At 41.8% G+C, this 21,312-nt stretch overlaps 1 protein-coding gene across 1 annotated transcript in view; it reads left to right on the top strand.

The window, feature by feature from the left end:
- Il18 (interleukin 18) overlaps positions 1-21,143 on the top strand; it is a 28,854-nt gene extending 7,711 nt beyond the window's left edge. The window contains exons 3-8 of the mRNA XM_037207505.1: positions 3,142-3,321; positions 13,465-13,548; positions 14,677-14,688; positions 16,832-16,969; positions 17,999-18,132; positions 20,527-21,143. Coding sequence (XP_037063400.1) covers positions 13,473-13,548; positions 14,677-14,688; positions 16,832-16,969; positions 17,999-18,132; positions 20,527-20,751 — 585 coding nt within the window. The 5' untranslated portion in view covers positions 3,142-3,321; positions 13,465-13,472 and the 3' untranslated portion in view covers positions 20,752-21,143. The remainder of the gene's footprint in view (positions 1-3,141; positions 3,322-13,464; positions 13,549-14,676; positions 14,689-16,831; positions 16,970-17,998; positions 18,133-20,526) is intronic.
- The last annotated feature ends 169 nt before the right edge of the window (positions 21,144-21,312 follow it).

The raw sequence follows: 21,312 nt of genomic DNA, 5'->3' as shown, positions 1-21,312 counted from the left end.
TTAAATTTTTAAGCATTTCTAGAAATATAATATTCACCACTCAATATTTATTTGGTTTTGTTTGTTTGTTTTTGAGACAGAGTCATACTTACAAGTCCAGGCTAGACTGGAATTTATAATCCTCCTGCTTCAGTCTTAGCTATTCTATATTACTATCACTAGAACAGTTTTTTTTTTTCCCCAGCACCATTATTTTTAAAGGTCCATTAAATGAAAAAGTCTGGGTGATGTTGATCTATTTCCTCTCCCAGCCTTCACATTGTATTATATCTAAGCAGATAATTATCCATTTGGTTCCTAAAATATTTCAAAGAGAAAAAAAAAAGATTCTCTCCTAATACATGAATTTTTTCATCGGATTAAAAGAAAATCATATTATATTATTTTCTTGTTTTAATGTTACCCTCATTGTGTGAGTAATGAGAAGATGTGGAGGGTTCTGGTTAACCAGTGCCTTAGAATCTACCAAGGACTGTCAACAAGTCTATAAAATATATAGGACACAGAAACAGCTTACTCCAGATCATAGAAAAAAATAACTTTGTATCAAAGTCCCAAAACTTAGAAATGTACCTATCATTCATCCTACATCTTTTAGAGCTGGAAGAAGCTCACTGGCACTCACTCTGCTTCTGGTCACTTTGTTGTGCATGTATGGAGATGGAACCCAGCACCATGTTCTTGTTAGCCAAATGCTCTACAGTTGAGCTAACCCCGCTGATCACTCTGTGACCCTACTTCATTCAGTCATTTGTGTCACTTGGAGGATGAAAACTTGCTGTTTAAATTCAATCACATTTGTATTCTTACCACATTCTTTTTTAAAAATGTTAGTTTTTCTTCTGGCAATCCATTACACCAAGTCCCTCCAAAGACCTCACCACAAACTTCCTCTGTAATCATGCCAAGGACATGATGTTTTCATGACTTTAGGAAATTAAAACTCTACCCTATTTTTTTTTTTTTAAGTCAAAACTACCTGCTTACACAGCATTTTATTTCCTAACTTTAGAAGCCCTCTTACCATCTCTGTACTGGAAAGAAAAAAAAATCACTTTCTAAATCCATTGCTAACAAAGCAACAATTTAGCTCGTGTCCAAGTAAAAAGTCCCTACGAAATACTGCTATTCTTTCAAGGCTATATTTACACTCTTTTCTTTAGAAGTAACATTTTAGAAGGCTATATCAATGAGTTGATTCGAAAGCTGTATCAATGAGTTAAAGATAAACCTTAACAAATAATCTCCCTCAGTCATATCTCAAATATTTTGGGTCAGAAACCTGCCACCATCCTAGGACTAGATGGTTTGGGTTTGTTTGTGTTGGGGGAAGGAGCCTGCAGTGTTAACATGCCACAGTATACATGTGGCAGTCAGAGGACAGACTTCTGATGTCAGTTCTGGGCTGTCTTCGCCACCCAGGCTCGCTGGCCCTGGAGCCTCCCGGGGATTCTCCTGTCTCTACTTCGAATTTCCCGTAGGCACACTGGGATTACGCACTAGTGCTACTCTGTCCAGCTTCTAGTCTATTTTTACTCAAGTTTTTATATATATAAAAAAATAAAGTCCAATGCTGGGGCAGAGGAGACAACTCGGCCAGTAAAGTTCTAGCCACACAAGCATGAGCGCCTGTGTTCAATCCCCAACCGACCCACATTAAAAAAAATAATGCCTGGCTGGGCAGTGGTGGCGCACACCTTTAATCCCAGCACTCGGGAGGCAGAGCCACGTGGATCTCTGTGAGTTTGAGGCCAGCCTGGTCTACAGAGCGACATCCAGGACAGGCACCAAAGCTACACAGAGAAACCCTGTCTCAAAAAACCAAAAAAAAAAAAAAAAAAAAAAAAAAAGCCTGACATAGGGCCAGTGAGATGGCTCAGAACATAAAGGCACCTACTGCCAGGCCTAAAGGCCCGAGTTCAATCCCTGGGGCCTGCATACTGGAAGGAGAGAACCCACTCCTGCAAGTTGTCCTTTGACCTCCATATGTATACCATGGCACACGAATCCCCCACATGCACACACACATTTACACAGGGGGAAAAAAAAAAAAAAACTTTTAAAAAGCCTATTAGCATGATGGCACACACTTGTCACCCCAGCACTGAGGAGGGGGAGAGAGTCAGCTCCCTGGATCTCACTATCCTGTCACTTAGCTAGCCAAATCATGTGACAACCCCCACCCCCAGGTCTTTTTTTGTTTTGTTTTGTTTCGAGACAGGGTTTCTCTGTGTAGTTTTGGTGCCTGTCCTGGCTCTCACTCTATAGACCAGGCTGGCCTCGAACTCATAGAGATCCACCTGGCTCTGCCTCCCGAGTGCTGGGATTAAAGGTGTGTGCCACCACCGCCCGGCAACCCCCAGGTCTTAGTGAGAGACTCTGTCTCAAAAACCAATATGCACAGTTCTGAGCAACAACACCAGAGGCTGGCTTCTGCCTCTACATGAATGTACCACTCCCACACACCCACGCGCCCGCACACACAGGAAAGATTCTAATGATATAGATTTGGCCTGGTATTTGATGTGATAATAGAAAGGCCTTATGAAAATGTGCTGTTTCCAGGCCATTGAGAAGTAAATCTGAACAGCCCCTATCAAGTGTCATATGACACCATGTTGAGCTTGGGAAGGAAAAATCCTAAATAAGGTCTTAAAAGGGGAAAAAAGAAAATACTATACAAAAATATTTATTTCCCCCCAAAAAATATATTTTAAGGATATTTTAGGTATTTGGGGTATAATATAGAAATGTAATTTCTATATTACAGAAATTACTCCAGTGTGTTAGATGGAAGCATTTCATGCTCAAGTGTGACAAGAGCCTCAGAACAGAGAGGCCGGTGTGAGAAAGGATGCTCTAGTTAACCAAGCAGGGTCATTTCCTTATGTTGCTTTCCTAACCTTCTGAAAGAGACATGGGTCTGGGAAAGGCCAGACCCCAGCTTTTACAGAAGAGATGATTCACCAGATAGTGACATTTACATGAAAGGAAATGCCCGTGTTCTCGAGCATTTTGCTGCAAGTTCTCCGTGCCTTGGAGTCAGGCACCATTTGAGGCGGGTCTGAGGCGTGCCAGGGGCAGTCTCCTCCCTTGGCTACCTCCTTCCTCCTTCCTCATGTCTCAGTCCTCTTCTCACAGACTGCTGCTGGATCCACACCCAGACTGCAAGCTCTCTGGGTCCCCATGCTCCCTGTATTCCCGGCTGCCTGCTCCAGCTGCTGACAGGGCTGCCACCTTCTACATCTCCAGTGTCAGGAAGAGGAAAGAAGTCTCAAAGCTTCCGAACCACTGCCTCTTGGAGGGAGCTATTTGACCCAGGTAAGACATGTCCCTCTTTCTTTGGAAAGGCTGTCACAACAATTAGAGAAAAATAAGCTAAAAACACTATTGAGAGGAAGGTGTCTCCTCTCTCTTCAAGACAGGAAGCCAGTGATCCCCTCAGGAACAGATGCAGGGAACAGGTTGTTTTCTTTACTAGATGTGGGAGAGTGTCACTCCAGGGCACAGATTCTGTTTGTCTTTTGAAAATTATTAAGGACCCTGGAGAGCTTTTCTTTCTCCTGTTTCCCAACTACTGTAATGTACTGTGCTAGAAAAAAATTTAAAGCTGAAGAAATTTAATAGCTACCTAGTGGTTTATTGTAAAGTACATCACGTGTACTCTTAAATAACATTCTTTAAGACAGCCGTCTAGCCTGAACACTCTACAGCCGTTTGTATATGTACAAATCTCTTTACTGTTTGGCCCAGTGGAAGACAGCAGGATTCTGCTTGCTTTGTTTCGTACTGTTGCGATGGTACACAGACTTCGCCTCTGATACTTTCTTGTCCGCTTGTGAGAATACAAGATCTGAAAGGCAAGTGGATTCTAGGATTACCAGAAACAGTCTGGGCTACCCTATGAGCCACTCCGAACCTCTGCTTTGGAGCGATGAAACAAGATTTTCTTTCAAGGATGTCTCAACTCCAAACTACTTCTGTCAAAGCAAAACAGACCTAGTACAAGGCTGATAATCAATAAGATCTGCAGGAAGTCTTGGGCAGGTCTGTACTTGGACAATATAGCATTCCCCAGGAAGACTAGTTCACAAGGGAAGGGCTAAATAAAATTATCGCTATTTTTTTTGTTTTGTTTTGTATTTTTAATTTTTTATTTTTTTATGTGTATTGGTGTTTTGCCTGTGTGACAGTGTTGGAGCCCCTGGAACTGGAGTTACAGACAGTTGTGAGCTGCCATGTGGGTGCTGGGAATTGAATCTGGGTCCTCTGGAAAAATAGTCAGTGCTCTTAACCGCTGAGCCATCCCTCCAGCCCCAGTTATCGCTATTTTGAAGTCAAAGAACAAACCCAATCAAGATGTCTTTAATCTCTTTACTTTTTGCCTATTTTTAGCTGACCAAATTCTCCAACAAGCCCCTGCAGAATACCTTACCTCCCACCTGCAGCGCTTTCCCAGGGCTGCTAACCAGGGTCTGACTCTTCCATAGGACTCTCAAACCCCTCCATAGTCTTCGGTTCACTTCAGGAGAGAACTGCTCCACCCACCACCCCACCCCACCACACCACTGTACCCTTCCCCAGTGCCCTCCTCCTCGGCTCAAATATGGAGCCGTCTTCAAAATTAACACTGACTCACCTTTCACACATTCAAGTATGTCAGGTTCATTTGACCTCTTTTGTCAAGTCTATATTTAACAGTTGATTAAATATACCTGTCATTAATGATCTAATTTCCTGTTGTGTTCTGCCCCCATTGCTTCCACATCCCACGTACACACTTTTGTGCGATGGCCCAACTGTCAAGGGCCAGTGAGGTGGCTCAGCAGGTACTGGAGCTGCCTCAAAGCCTGCTGACTGAGATTGATTGATCCAGGGGACCATGTAAAGATGGCAGGAGAGACTCAACTCCACAAAGTTGTCCCTGACCTCCACACATATGCCGTCGTACACTCATGCACACAAACTAAATACAGGCGTTTCCGGTTTGGTTTGGTTTCTTTTTGTTTGTTTATTTGTTTGAGGCAAGGCTTCACTATGTAGCGCTGGCTGTCCTTAAACTATGTAGACTAGGATGGACTTGAACTCACAGAGATCCACCTGCTTCTGTCTCCCGAGTGCTGAGATTAAAGGTGTGCACTGCCACACCTGGCTACAATAAAGGTATTTTTAAGAAGAATCAACATGTTGAGTGTTGATCTTGCTGCTGTCAAGACAACTTCCCACCTGACTTTAGAGATTTAATCATGTAGCAGGGCCCTCTGTTCTGCCCATACCTATTCCACAGAACCGGAGTTCCACAGAGAGGGCAAGTAGGATCACAGTTGCTCTTCAAGTTCAAAGTATTTTACTTTTAACACAATACTACATTTTTAAACTCCTAGCAATTTTAAAATTCTGGCTGAATAAGATTCTATAGCTGTGTATTACCTTCCAGTGGTTCTCAACCTTCCTAATGCTTTGACCCTTTAATATAGTTCCTCACATTGTGGTGACCCCAACCATAAAATTATTTTTGTTGCTACTTCATAACTGTAATAATGAATCATAATGTAAAGATCTGTGTTTTCTGATGGTCTTAGGAGACCCCTGTGACAGTGTTGAGCCCCACACATTGAGAACCACTCAGGAGGAAGTGGCTGCTGGGACATTTGCCCCATATAAATGGCTCTTTCGTGGCAGCTTTAACTACAGCCTAGAATTGCAGAATGCTGGGGCTGGAAAAGACCTTAAAGCTTGATCACCAGCTTTCTTGTTTTCCAAATGAGGAAACAGAGACCCCTCCCCCCATTAAGTAACTTTTCCCCGACAAAATTGGAACTCATGTGACCTAATTTTCATCATGATATTCAGCCATTCACTCTCTGTGGGCTAATTTTCAAAGGTTTATACATTTTTTTTTGTTTTGTTTTAAAGACCCAATGCTTGCTATATGCTCCTAGGGGGCTCTTTATGAGAATATTAGGTGAAGGCTGGAGAGATGCCAAGGTTGGAAAAGTGCTCCAGGACCTGTGTTCAATCTCCAGAACGAAAGTTTAAAAAAGCAAACAAAACTGAGTGGTGCAGTGAGCTTCTAACCCAATGCTGAGGTGACAGGAACAGGTGGATCCATCGTGGAGTTTGCTGACCATCCAGGTTAGGCAGCAGGCAAGTGCCGAGACACTGAGAGGTACTGTCTCAAAAAAAAAAAAAAAAAAGTGTGGCCAGCAAATTGACTCAGAGGGTAAGGGTGCCTGCCACCAACCCTGGCCCCAGAAATGACTTCTGCAAGTTGTCCTCTGACCTTAGACATGTGGACACTCGCACAAATAAATACTGTTTCTTTACTTTTTAAAAGGATAGATGGTACTTAATGAATAATACCCAAAATTGTCCTCTGATACACACACACACACACACACACACACACACACACACACACACACGTGCATGTGCATGCACAAACACTTACAAACACATACATATGCAAGAGACTATCAGATAAACTATTAGATAAATGTTAAGGCACTCTTGGCCACTGGGAACTGTATGTCATAGATTAGAATTGAGGAAGCCAAGAAGTGAGAAGAGTCAGAGAAACATGGGGAGAGGAGTGAAGAGGAGATTACATTTGCAGTCACGATGCACTGAGAGCTAACTGAAGTGAGGACAAAGTAAGTGAAAACTTCAGACTAAATACATGAAACAAAACAAATTAGAAAAAAAGGAGAGTGAGAGTCTTACACTTTGAGTAATCTGTTTTCAGGCTCCCCTTGTTTTCTTTCTTTCACTAAGTTTTAGAGGGGAGTTCTAAGATCTGTCCCCCAAAATAGAATGTATTGGCTACACTATGACCCAAGTGACTTTTGAAAAACTTAGATTGAACCTGTCTTTCTCCTACCCAAGGAGAGTGACCTTTTCAGCCTAAGGAAACAAGACTTATTACCTGGCTCTCCTTCCCTGGTTTTTGTCAAAGGAACTACACTGCAAGTTCCTCTAAATTAAATTAAGGCAAAATTGAAATAATGTAACAGGAAAATAATGGTTTAACTTTATAAGTAATGGAAAATAATATGAATATTTTCAAATTAAATACTTGGTCTAGCTGGGAAATGGTGGTGCATGCCTTTAATCCCAGCACTCAGGAAGCAGAGGCAGGCAGATCTCTGCAAGTTTGAGGCTAGCCTGGTCTACAAAGAGAATTCTAGGACAGCCAGGACTACATAGTGAAACCCTGTTTTAAAAAAGACTAACTGGGGGGTTGGGGATTTAGCTCAGTGGTAGAGTGCTTGCCTAGCAAGTGCAAGGCCCTGGGTTTGGTCCTCAGCTCCAGGAAAAAAATAAAGAAAGAAAAGAAAAACTAACTAGGCCAGGGGGTAGGGGGTGGCACACGCCTTTAATCCCAGCACTCAGGAGGCAGAGTCAGGCGAATTTCTGTGAGTTGGAGGCCACCCTGGGCTACCAAGTGGGTTCCAGGAAAAGGTGCAAAGCTACACAGAGAAACCCTGTCTCAGGAAAAAAAAAAAAAAAAGAAAGAAAGAAAAAAGAAAAAAAAAAACACTAACTAACTAACTAAATAAATAAATAAAATACTTGGTTTAAATTGGCATAATTTCAGAGCTGCTAGGCCAGGGGGTTTGTAAACTCTGCCCTCTTGCCAAGTGGAAGAAGACCTTACCCTGGTTGGATTATCTGCCTCCACCACTCTGGTATAAATTAAGCTGTTCCTTCCAGATTTCAGCTCTCCCACTGAGCCCTAGTTCCAACCTTCCCCCTCCCTTTTTTTTACATTTTGGGGGAGGGGAGACAGGAGCTAAATGACCTAAGATGACCTTGAACTCATTCTGAGTTACCCAAGCAGGCCTCCAGTCTCTACCACCCTTGTATTGGGGTTACAGGCCGGCCTATGCCAGACTGGATTACAATGCTAGTATACATTTTATTGCAGTGTGAGCATGTGCATGAGACAGGTGTGTGGGAGTTAAAGGACACTTTTTGTGGAGTCAGTTCTCTCCACCTTTATGTGTGTTCTGGGGATCAAACTCAGATCTCCAGATATGGGTGGCAAGTGGCCAGAACCATCTCACCAGCCGTATAATACTATTTTTCATCATAGTTATTTTCTTTTCTTTTTGCCTTTTTGAGACAGGGTCTCACCAAACCCAGACTGGACTCTAATTCACTGTGTAGATGAAGGTCATCTTGAACTTCCTGTCTCTACCTTGAAACCCAGGCCTTTTCCTACTAAGTGTGATGACTGGTGTATACCAACACACCCAGGTTTCAATATCTGATAACAATGTTATCAAGGTATTAAGGGGCATTGTTACTATTTGTGATATGAACAATCTCTAAGTATATAAATACAAGTAAGATGCAAGAATACAGCATTAAGAGGGCCAAAGTACCACCATGATAAGGTGTGAGGGGAAAGCACTCTACAAAGCATTGTTAATAATGCTGAGATGGTGGATGGAAAGAAGGCATGCATCCACGTTGATGGCTGTCAATATGTGTACCCCAAGAGTGGTGCCTCCGCACTGTTACATTTATTACCAAGGACAAAATAATCTTGGAAGTATGTGGGATCTGCAGAAACACATCCTTTCGGAAAGCTGTGATTAACTACATTTATGCTTTGTATGGTAAAATGTTGAAAAACTCAAGCAAGCCTTGTTCTCCCAACCTCCCTGCTCCTTGGCCCTTGACAAGGCTGCTCCTCTGTCCTTACTGAACTAACACCACTGTGAAACCTTCTCCACCACCACCACAAGGAGTCTCTTGCAATTCCAACTCCTACAGCACGCATTATACCTTGTCTCGCCCACCGGCGTCAGAGTCACTGGTAGATGGGAGCTAAGTTTCACTCAGCTTCTAGCCCCAGCTGACTCATCTTAGATGTTTAGTGATTAAATGGAAAACAAGTTCCAGAATTATGGGGAAGAGTGGTTGTTTTGTTTGATGTTATTATTGTAACTTTTGAAGGGAGGAGCCTTGCGTGTGCCAGCCAAGCTCTCAAACACTGGGCCACATGCCTAACCTCTGGTTTTTTTGAGACAGGGTCCCACTATGTAGCCCAGGAAGGCCTCTCTCTAATTCATTATCCTACAGCTTTGGCTTCTCAATGTTGGGAATACAGACATGTACCACCAGACCCATTTAGGAGTGGTAAATTAATAAATTATTTATTTTATGCATATGGATGTTTTGCCTGCATGTACCACTGCTGCCTGTGGAGGCCAGGAGAGAGCATCAGATCCCCTGGAACTGGAGTTATAGATAATTGTGAGCCACTGTGTGGGTGCTGAGAGTGGACCTGGGTCCTCTCCAAGAGCAGCCAGTGCTCTTAACCACTGAGCTGTCTCTCCAGCCCTAGGAGTAGTGTTTTTACAATAACTGACTGAGTCCTTCTCTAGGGTTATTCAATCAATGACTAATTAAATACTCACTATAGTAAATACTAGTAATTTAAAAACACAATTTTTGACCATAGTGTTTGCTGTATTCCAGGTAAATTACTTTTGAAAACTATGGGCTGGGCAGTGGTGGTGTACGCCTTTAATTCCAGTACTCAGGAGGCAGAGGCAGACAGATCTCTGTGAGTTCGAGGCCAGCCTGGTCTACAGAGCAAGTTTTAGGACAGCCAGGACTATACAGAGAAACCCTGTCTGAAAAAACAAAAAAGAGAAATATATATACATTATATAATATTAGAAAAGACAACATAAGCCATTTATTCACTAATAATGAATCAAAATAGAGTCCCACTCTTTACTCCTTTGGTCCCCTTCCTCCTTCAAATCATCTCCCTTCACTTTTCATAGTTTTTAAATCTAGATTCTGCATCTGAGAGAAAATATCTTATACTTGTCATTCTGAGTCTGGCTTATTTCATTTAAGATGGTGACTTCCAGTTCCAAGCATTTTTCCACCACGAAATGTAATTCATCCTTTATGGCTGAGTAATAAATACCCTATTGTATTATTTCATTCATTCATCTGCTGGTGGACACCAACTGATTCTATAACTTGGCTCTGGTGAACAGTGCCCTGAGATATGCAGGTATGCAGGTATCCCCACTGTGTGTGTGGCTTTGACTTATTTGGGTATATTCCTAGGAATGATATACCAGGATAATATGATAATTCTCTTTTTTGTTTTTTGAGAGACCTCCATTTTGATATCCAAAGAGGTTAAACTAAGCTACATTTCTATCAGGAATGTAGAAGGATTCTTTTTTCTCTACATCCTTGCCAGCTTGTTAGGGATTTCTTTTTTTGTTTTGCTTTTGTTTTTGTGTTTTCCTGATGATAGGTATTCTGACCAGGGCGAAATGGAAACTCATAACTTTTTTTTGTTTTTTTGTTTTTTCGAGACAGGGTTTCTCTTGTGTAGCTTTGTGCCTTTCCTGGAACTCACTTGGTAGCCCAGGCTGGCCTCGAACTCACAGAGATCCGCCTGGCTCTGCCTCCCGAGTGCTGGGATTAAAGGTGTGTGCCACCACTGCCCGGCTAAGACTTATTTTTTATTGTTCTAAATTATGTGTGTGCTTGTGCTTCTGTGGAGAGGTATGTGCATGTGAGTATAAGTTCCCATGGAGACCAGAGACATCAGATCACCTGGAGCTGGTGATTATAGGCAATTGTGAGCAGCCTGATGTAGGTGCTGGGAACTGAACTCAGATCCTCTGCAAGAGCAGTACATGTTCTCAACCAATGAGCCATCTCTTCAGCTCCTCAATGTATTTTTAATTTCTCTGGGAGCTAAAGGTGTGACCCTTTTTTTCATGCACTTATCAGCCGTTTGTACTTCTTTTGAAAACTGCATGTTCAGTTCCTTTACCCATTTATTAATTGGAATATAAAATATATTTAATAACTATTTACATTTGGATATAAGGAACTAAACCTAGGTCAAACCATTAAAACATCTACCATGTAATACATACTTTAAGTTAGCTTCATTAAAATTAAGTTTTTCAACTGAGTTTTAATTTCCTTCTCCTACTGTAAGTACTTGGTCTCAGATTATGCTAAAAACATTTAGTGAGTTCTTAAGAGCACAGATTTATAAATACTCCCCTAAATACTACTGTTTTCAATAGCTATAACAGAATACCTAAAGCTAGATAATTTAGAGGGGGGCTTGGGGGACAGCAGTGGAGAGGAAGGGAGACAGAGAGAGAGACAGAGAGAGACTTAAAAGTAATAAATACGGATGGTCTGTGACCATTTGTAACTAGAGCTCCAGGGTATCCAAAGACACACACACACACACACACACACACACGCACACGCACACGCACACGCACACGCACACACGCACACACTGAGAGAGAGAGAGAGAGAGAGAGAGAGAGAGAGAGAGAGAGAGAGAGGAAATAAATCTTTTTAAAAGTGCCCTCTCATGAGAAAAAGCACTAATCCATTCCTTCCTGTGGGCTCCACTTTAATGTTATGTAATTCCAAACATCTCCACAAAGCTTCACCTCCTGCACTGACACATAGAGACCAAGTCTCAACACTAGCCTTGGTGGCTACAAACCATAAAAACAATTAACAGTTGTGACTCAGTCACAGTCCTGGGAGCTCCATCCATTAACAGCCCTCAATGCACAAGACGCCAGCTGCTCTCTAGAACATTCCTGTGGTGTAGGGGAAGTTTGAAGTTTTCCCCTGAAGGTGCCATATTTGAGTCTGCTGAAATAAGACTACAATCAATAAATTATCAGGAGCAAAGGCTACAAGACATCGTTAACTTGCACAAGGACCTGAGCTACACGAAACATGAAAATAAACCGAAACCAGAGAGGTGAAGTTTGGATACGTTCCTCAGAGAGGAAGTGGAAGTAAGGTTTGCAGGTGGCTTTAAAGAGTGTTGAATAACTGTTGGGGGAGGATGGCCCCTGAGGCAGGATTATGATTTCAACAGCACCCCGTCTCAAAAGAGGGGAAAAAAAAAAAAAAAAAAAAAAACCCTAAACAACTGAAGGTAATCATGTTCCTCTTCGGTGGACCCGCCTTCAGGAGACAATGAGCTGCAGAGAAGTCTCTTTCCTACCTTAGGTGAGGAAGGGGTCAAGAGAACCTGCCAGTGACCACAGGAGGAAGCAGAGAGAGCCTGAGGATGGTGCTTTCATCTAGCCCGTTATTTTCACACTAATGTACATGCAGGAAACGCATTAAGATAGAATGGTTATTAAAAGCTGAGGAAGCAGTTGTTGAGACAGGGCCTTAGGGAGCAATCTTACTGCATAGTCTTGAACTCCAGATCCTTCTGACTCAACCTCACAAGTGCTGTCGAAAACAATCTATCAATTTTATAGAGTGCTTTTGTGTTCCTTATTAATACATTAAGCCACAAGATCTACTAGGATAATTTCAAAACGATAAAGAGCTTAAGACATATTTCAAGACTCATGGTAACAACAATAGCTGATAATAAGCAAGCATTTCTATTAGTAGCAGGGTCAGGGCACTGTGGTTTGTTCCCTACATAACATCAGGAGGGGTACTACATTTTAGCTTAGGAATAAATGGGAAAAATATGTATTTTTTTTCTACCCAAAGTCACAGATTTCTCATACTTAGAACTCCATGACAAACCCTTACTCCATGATAAAATTCTGGAAGGCTATACACGTGTAAATGGTGAAGAAAAGGGAAAAAGCAAATACAATGAGATTTTGGGTGTTTTTTTTTTTTTGCAGAATCATCATATTTATGTATTACTCATACACAAACACTTCAGATCAAAAGCTGCTGCTGCCTTCAGAAGGAACCCACAAATGTCAGAGCCTTTTCCCTAACTGCCCCAAATACTGCTTTCTTCTGCCTCCTCTCCTTCACCACTGTAACAGTGAGGTCATGAACCTTCAGCATCTCATCTACAGGAAGCTACTGGGTTTAAGTTCAGGTTAAGTTCATGCCCAGTTAAGGATGTATTTCTAGCATCCTCAGTGAACTTGAAACTAATCATTTAATAATGAACCATATATTCACCCTTTAAAATATTATGAAACGGCACTCTCCTGATTCCAGACAGCTAACAGTTTATAAAAGACGATAAACATGAGTGTGCTAGACTGATGCCTCACATTTATTAAACATCACAGTATTCATCAGCATACTGAATGATAAATGACTTTCAGATGTGGAGGTTTAGAAGGTAACATTAAGGAACTGGAGAGGTGGCTCAGCAGTTAAGAGCACTGGCTACTCTTCTAGAGGACTGGGGTTCTGTTCCCAGCACCTAAATGGTGCCTCACAATCATCTGTAACTCCAGTTCGAGGGCATCCCGTGACTTCTGGCCTCCATGAGAACTGCATACATGTGGTGCACAGACATACATGCAAGCAAAGCACCAAGTACATAAAACAAAACAAAACGAAACAAATCTTTTTTAAAAGGTAAGAGGTTTGTTCATTTTTATGTGTACAAAGAGCAATCTTTGCTCCTCACGGGTGACCCTTTGCTTTCATTAGGAATAACGATGGCTGCCGCCCCTGAAAGCTTCTGCATCAACTTCAAGGAAATGATATTTATTGACAACACACTTTACTTTATGCGTAAGTCTAAATCAATAAGACAAATGCAGGGCTCAGATACAGGTATTCAACTAGAAAGGAAATCATGAAGTGGGCTTGGACTTCTGTTGGTCATCAGATTCTACTGTAATGTTAGTGACCTCCCTCTCTAAAAATAACCAGAAGATTCCCATTGTCCCAGTCCCCTGCCCTATGTCATGGGGTGGCACTCCAGCAGTAGCTCACCAAGATGGTGTCTGATGCCCATCATGGAAATGTACCATTGAGGAAACACTGCCTCCCAAAAAAATACAACTCATGATATTCTAGGACTAGAGTTCTGTGTATACCATTCATGTGAATATATTGACCAAAAAAAAAAAAAAAAAAGATTCTAAGTTTCCATTGGTGATTTGACTTCACTGAAAGTTCAGCTTTCTTTGGAAGCTTCCTGGGAAATCCTTAGATGTCTTTCCATTTAAACAATAAATTTAAAGGAAAGTTTGCCACTTTATTAAAAAAAATTGCCACTTTATTAAAACTTTTTATTTACAAATCCTGGGTTTAAATATTTTAATTATTACTGTTTTATGTGCACAGGTGTTTCTCCTGCATGTATGTCTGTGTGCTATGTGCATGCAGTGCCATTTGAGGATCCCCTGGAACTGGAATTATAGACAGTTGTGAGCTGCCATGTGGGTGCTGGGAATTGAACCTGGGTCCTTTGGAAGAGCAGACAGTGTTTTTAACCACTGAGCCATCTCTCCAGCCCTAGACTTAAGTCTTATACCTAACATACTTGAGCACACACAAGCCCTGTTATGGGCTCCTGATGTTTGTCATCTGATATTCCTGATGGAGGCCAACAGAGCCCATCACCATTCCACAAAGGTTAGGGTGTGAGGAGTGGGGCCAGGCATGGTGGTGCACGCCTTTAATCCCAGCGCTTAGAAGGAAGAGGCAGGTGGATCTCTGTAGGTTGGAGGACAGCCTGGTTTACAAAGTGAGTTAGTTCCAGGGCAGCCAGAACTATTTAGTAAGACCCCAAGGAGAGAGAAAAAGAGAGAGAGAGGTATGGAAGGAAGAACAGAGTTGCAAAAGGGTGGGGAGGGGACATGTTAAGCTGAACTATGTAATTTAACATATATGTTTCTCTTTTTCTCCCTTTAGCCGAAGATGATGGTAAAGTATGAATTTATTTTTCTCTCTTTGAAAATTAGAAGGTACTTGAGACACATCCATTGTCTTCTGGGAGAAACTGTCCATAGAGATGTTTCCTTGGTAGTTAATAATTACAGTTATATTAAATGCAGGTTATCCTATGGTGAGAGCATAATAAAACTTGAATTCCTTGGCTAGTGGACTTAGGGTGTTTCCGTCTTACTACTGTTGTTTACAGCACCCTTGCAGGATTCTTGGACATTTCTGTTGTCTGGCTTGATTTGACACTGGTTATTATATAGCCTAGACTAGCCCAGAAGTCACTATATCTCCTGGACTGGCCTCAAACTTGTGATCCTCCTGCCTTAGCCTCCCAAGTGCTAGGGTCATGAGTGTGCAACAGCATTCTTGTACAACAGTGTTAGCACACGTGTCTGTCTATTTGTTCAGGATAAAATCTAGAAAGTAAGCAGGACAGTAGTGGCACATACCTTTAATCCCAGCACTTAGGAGGCAGAGCCAGGCAGATCTCTGTGAGTTCAAGGCCATCCTGGTCTACAGAGTGAGATCCAGGACAGGAACTAAAGCTACACAGAGAAACCCTGTCTCGGAAAACAAAATCTAGGAAGTAGAAATGCCAGGTTGGCAGAAGGAAGGGGATAATTGGCAAATCACAGCTTCAATCCATTGCACACAGCACAAGTGGGGTCTACCTTAGACACCGGGGGGACACTTTTTCTATATTTTCCTTTGGTGGAGGAAAAGAAATTGTCCCTCCATTGAATTTATAAATGTACTAGCAAGAGATAATTCCCTAGCCTGGTGTGGTGTGTGCCTTTAATCCCAGCACTTTGGGAGGCAGAGTCAAGCAGATCTCTGAATTTGAGGACAGCCCAGTCTATAGAGCAAGTTCCAGGACAGCCAAGACTATACAGAAAAACCCTGTCTTGAAAAAAAATTAATTAAAATATATATAATATATTTAGAGAGAGAGGGAGAGGGAGAGGGAGAGGGAGAGAGAGAGAGAGAGAGAGAGAGAGAGAGAGAGAGAGAGAGAGAGAGAGAGAAGATGGATTTTTCCTTGGAACGCCAGCTCACAAAAAATCTAAATGAAGACTTATTAATTATGAAAGCTCTGCCTTCGCTTAGACTTGTTCCTAACTAGTTCTTATAACTTAAATTAACCCATTTCTAGTCTTGTATTCATCTACATATTGCCACTTGACTCATGACTTTTACCTCTCTTCCTGCATGTCTGTCCCCTCTGTTTGGCTGACAACTCCACCTTTGTTCTTCCCCAAGCTCTCTCCTCTACCTCCTACCTAGCTGTTGGCCATTTAGCTTTTTATTAAGCCACTCACAGAGACACATCTTCACATGGTGTAAAGGAATATTCTACAATGAGGGGGCGATTCCCTGAAAGGGAAAAAGAGATGGTAGGGTCAAGTTCCTGAGAGCAAGAAGACTTGAAAGCACAGCTGTGAGAGACAGAGCTCGACTGGGAAACAAAGCACTGACAACTGATGAGCCTGTGCTGGCACAGTTCTCACTTTTGCGTAAATAGGTTGAAGATTTTTTTGGTTTTTTGGTTTCGTTTGGGGGGGTGGTTGTTGCTGATTTTGTTTTGTTTTTTCAATACAGGGTTTCTCTGTGTAGCCCTGGCTGTCCTGGAACTCACTCTGTAGACCAGGCTAAAACTCATAGAGATCTGCCTGCCTTTACCTCCCAAGTGTTGGGATTAAAAATGGGCAACACCACCTCACAGCTGGTTAAGGATTTAAGGTACTAACAAAATGCTGTAATGAGCCACCACAAGGTGCAGTTATAAAGGGAAGGGCAAGCAGAAGATCAGCTAGGGAAGAGGTCCCGGAGGCAGGAGACTAGAGGGCTTCGTGATGTCTAAGAACATGGACAGCATGAATAAAAGTGTAAGAAAACAAAGGAGACTGACCAGAAAGTAAAATATTCGAACCTTTGGAGAGACAGTAGCTCCGAGTGCAAACAGGAAACATGGTGTGCTTGCTCTTAGAAGCAAACTGAAACACAACAGACTCATTGCTGCTTCTAGAACAGAGGGCTGTGCTAACTCTGGAAACAGTATTACTAGGTCTATTTGTTGATCTAATAAAACAACTTACCTTTAATGAGTCAACGTGTATTATAGGAGACCTGGAATCAGACCACTTTGGCAGGGATTGCTCTACAACTGCAGTAATACGAAATTTGGATGACCAAGTTCTCTTCATTGACAGAATCAAGCAACAACATGTGTTTGAGGATATGACTGATGCTGACCTACTGGGTACTTTTCTCTACTTATTTAAAAACACAGAGATGACCACCACTTCTTCCCACTCCATTTTACTGCCTACATTTTCAAATTTCAGATGCCATCCTTAGATGGAAGGCCACAGTAGTAACTGTAACTTCACTTTAGAGAGTCCCCCTTTTTAATTGGAGTGAGGAATTGGATCCAATAGACACTGGTAGAGTACATGTCATTCTGAGTCTACGTGTGTATCACCAGTTCCTCTATTTCAATTGTATCTCCATAGAAGAACCTTTTCAGGTTGGATCTTTTATCCCCACTGGTTATAGCTGAATATACTGCTGACACCATCAAAATGCAAAGGAAAAGTAAAACACAAGCATTTCAAATGAACCTGTCTTCCACCAGAACGTGAGAGTGCCTCTCAAGATGAGCGCGCTTACCTGCCTCTCAAGATAGAAGTTCCAAATATCACAGTTTGGGGCCTAGTTGAATGTATAGTCCTGAAAAAGTCCTATTTTAAGTTTTTGCAATAACAAATGTTTTGAATACTCTGTTGAACATTCAACAATTAAACATAGTCTTTAGACTTAGAATAACGTTCTGTTTGGAGGTTGATTTTATTTTTTATTTGAGACAGGATCTCATTATGTATCCCTGGCCATCCTGGAACTTACTTTGTAGACCAGGATGGCCTAAAATTCACAGAGATCTGCCTGCTTCTGCCTCCATAATGCTGGACACCCAGCAGGGTTCATGATATCTTTAACACACTCAAGAAAAATATCAGAAATCAAGAAATATATCAGAATACCTTTAACACTCAGAATATTTTTTAACACACTCATGTTGCCTACCCAATAGTTTATAACACTCTGTAAGGATGTTTTAAGGGGTGTCTGGCTAACTGGACCTCATGTCTGTTGGCCATTTGGCCAAACCTGAGTTCAAGGTTGTGACTGATCTATTAAGGTGGATCTATCCTTTTGTTAAATTTCTATAGATGCCCAATTTAGGGGGGAAACTCTAATTAATGGCCTCACTTATTGATATTTATTTCAGCTAATGAGCCCCAGACCAGACTGATAATATTTATGTATAAAGATGATAAAGTAAGAGGACTGCCTGTAACCCTCTCTGTGAAGGATACAAAAATGTTTACCCTCTCCTGTAAGGACAAAATCATTTCCTTTAAGGTAAGATTCAACTTCATTTTGGTTTTAGTCATATTAATGCACAAAATTAAAATACATATATCATCAGACCAACCTTCTATGTAAAGCCCAAAGAGCAGAGACAACCACTGAAATACATGATACAGGGAACTGCCAAGCCCTTTGACTTGGTTGGCTAACTCTGTCTCTGAGCCTGTCTGAGAGGGAGAGACAGCTGAATGGTTTTTTTCTTTTAAAGATTTATTTATTTATTATATACACAGTGTTCTGTCTGCATGTTTTGCTTGCACACCAGAAAAGGGCATCAGATCTCATTACAGATGGTTGTGAGCCACCATGTGGTTTCTGGGAATTGAACTCAAGACCTCTGGAAGAGCAATCAATGTTCTTAACCTCTGAGCCATCTCTCCAGTCACCAGCTGAATGTTTTTATTCAAAAAGGGTTTCTTGTATCCCAGACTGACCTCAAACTCAGTAGTATATAGTTGAGGGTGACCTTGAACTTTTAACCCTGCCATCTCTACTCCCAGGTGCTAGGATTACAGGTATATGTCACTGTGCCAGGTCTCATGCTCAGGGTCTCCCAATAATGCAGATCTTACCCATCACTGCCATAGACTGGTTTCGGGTAAGACCCAGCTTCATTTCCCCATCGTATCACTAGAGCTCTGTGGTCTAGGATTACTTCTCATTTAGACTGTAGGCTTCAGCATCTCCTGCAGCTTAAGTCTCTCCCTGAGTTGTGGTTTACCAAGCACCGCTTCAGAAGCAGATGCTAATGAGAGAGCAATTTATATTACCATCAATTCACAGCCCATACTAGTTTGGTAAATGGCAAAAAACTATGGCTGTCAATTTATCTAGTTCAGTTGAAAGCACACCTTCAAAGTCTTCTATGCATTTTAAGAGGGCAGAATGCATTTTTTTTTTTTTTTTTTTTTTGATTTTCGAGACAGGGTTTCTCTGTGTAGTTTTGCGCCTTTCCTGGGACTCACTTGGTAGCCCAGGCTGGCCTCAAACTCACAGAGATCCGCCTGCCTCTGCCTCCCGAGTGCTGGGATTAAAGGCGTGCGCCACCACCGCCCGGCTCAGAATGCATTTTTAATTCTAGAGATTTCTCGATCAGTCCACAGGATCATGGGGATCTTTGCTACCATGGGGCCAAAATTAACTCCAAAATATCAGCTCTATGATTAACATAGAAGAACCTCGGGCAGTGTCCATATTTTCTAATACAGCCTGAAAAGTAGACAAGATGCAAGACTAGGAAAAGGCAGGCACTCCTAGCAGTTACAGGCCCAGTGGGAAAGACTGCAGTTTCCAGACATCTAATCCGGACTAGGACCTTGGTGTCTGGACAAAAGATATGGGAATCAGTACTTGGTACTAAACTCAGGACAGAAGGGAGAGAGTACTGTGCACTGTCATGCTTAGCAGAAAAGCAGAGTTGGGGGCCAAGGGGCTGAGTCCATGCAGCTGGGCTATTGGGGAACCCAAGATTCAGCTATGGAACAACTGCTGGGTCTAGTCACACTACAGTTTAGTTTCAGGATCCCAGGAAGAAGGAGCTCAGATTCTGACACCTCCTGTACCTCTCATGGCTGATTCAGAAACTAGAGCTCCCGAGCTTAAGGGAGGATGCCATGAGTGTTTTTAGCTAAGGACGACTGAAGAAGACGAGAACTGAAATTAGCCCAAAGAGATGGTTTTCTTTGCTAGAACTTTCCTTCATCATTAGCAGACCTGGACTCCGCTTGGTGGAAGAGAACAGAAGGAAGGTCTCTGGGCATAGGGGATCCAGGAGGTCTCTATATTGATGAGCTTGCCATGTCGGTAAAGTTCAGAATGGACAGGAAAATATGTTAGGAACTGAAGAGAGGTGGTCAGTACTCCTATTGTGCCTATATTTAGAAGGTTTTTTTCTTAACTCTTGAAAAAGTAAAGCTTTAAGTCTGTTTAGTAATACACTTCTAAATAAATTGCACACGTTCAAATTGTTAAAATACTTTTTTTAAAAAATAGTTCATTTTCTGTATGCATGTCTGTGTGTACGCGTATGTTTCTTCAGAGGCCAGAAGGAGACATATCCCCTGGTGCTGGAGTTCTGGGCATTTGTGAGCTGCCCCATGTGGGTGCTAGGAGCCAAATTCTAGACTCTGAGAGACCAGAACAGCAAGCCATTGCTCCAGCCCCAGTTATTTATATCCTTAAAAATTATGTAATATCAGGCTGGGTGGCAGTGGTGAATACCTTTAATCCTAGCCCTTGGGAGGCAGAGGCAAGCGGGTCTTTGTAAATTCGAGGCCAGCCTAGTCCACAAATGAGTTCCAGGACAGCCAGGACTGTTACACATAGAAACCATCTTGAAAAACAAACAACAACAACAAAATTATGTAATGTGTGTTTTCTCCACAGGAAATGGATCCACCTAAAAATATCAATGCTACAGAAAGTGATCTCATATTCTTTCAGAGAGGTGTTCCAGGACATGATAAGATGCAATTTGAATCTTCACTGTATAAAGGATACTTTCTAGCTTGTAAAAAGGATGGTGATTTGTTCAAACTCATTTTGAAAAAAAAGATTGAAAATGGGGATAATTCTGTAATGTTCACTCTTACTAGCTTACGTCGAACTTAGGTATTAAGTGTTTTTGTATTCCAGAAAGATGATTGGAATACATGAGCCTTAGAATAATCCATTATGTGTTGCTGTAACAAAATATCTGAGGCTGCATAATTTATAAAGTAAGTAGGTTCACTTGTCTCATGTGTCTAGCCCAATTCCTACTTCCTGGTGAATGGCCCTGACTGCATTACAACATGGAAGATAAAGGGGAAGGGATTAACTGCGCTTGAATTAGTACATGGATGAGCTTCACTTCATTTATCCTTTCCAATGCCAGAGCCCTAGTAATCCATTCCAGTACCTCACCTCCTCAAGACGGTTATACTGGGGACCAAGTTTCCAGCACACGTATCACAGCAAATCTGCTCTTGTGAGGGTAAAATAAATATCAATAATGGCCTCAACATGTCATTAAAGTGTGATAATAATTGGGTGATATTTTTTAAGATAGCATTTAGGAGGTAGAGAGATGGTTCAGTGATTCTTCCAGAGAACTCTTGTGTATATGATGGGTTTGTGACATGCCACACTGAGTGAGTAGAGTCAGTTCTATTCTTCCATCTTTGTGTGGGT

Source organism: Peromyscus leucopus, chromosome 7 (assembly GCF_004664715.2).
Source record: "Peromyscus leucopus breed LL Stock chromosome 7, UCI_PerLeu_2.1, whole genome shotgun sequence".
In the NCBI taxonomy this organism is placed as follows: Eukaryota; Metazoa; Chordata; class Mammalia; order Rodentia; family Cricetidae; genus Peromyscus; species Peromyscus leucopus.
The sequence above is the reverse complement of the archived record's forward strand: the minus strand, read 5'-3'. Positions and strand labels throughout refer to the sequence as shown.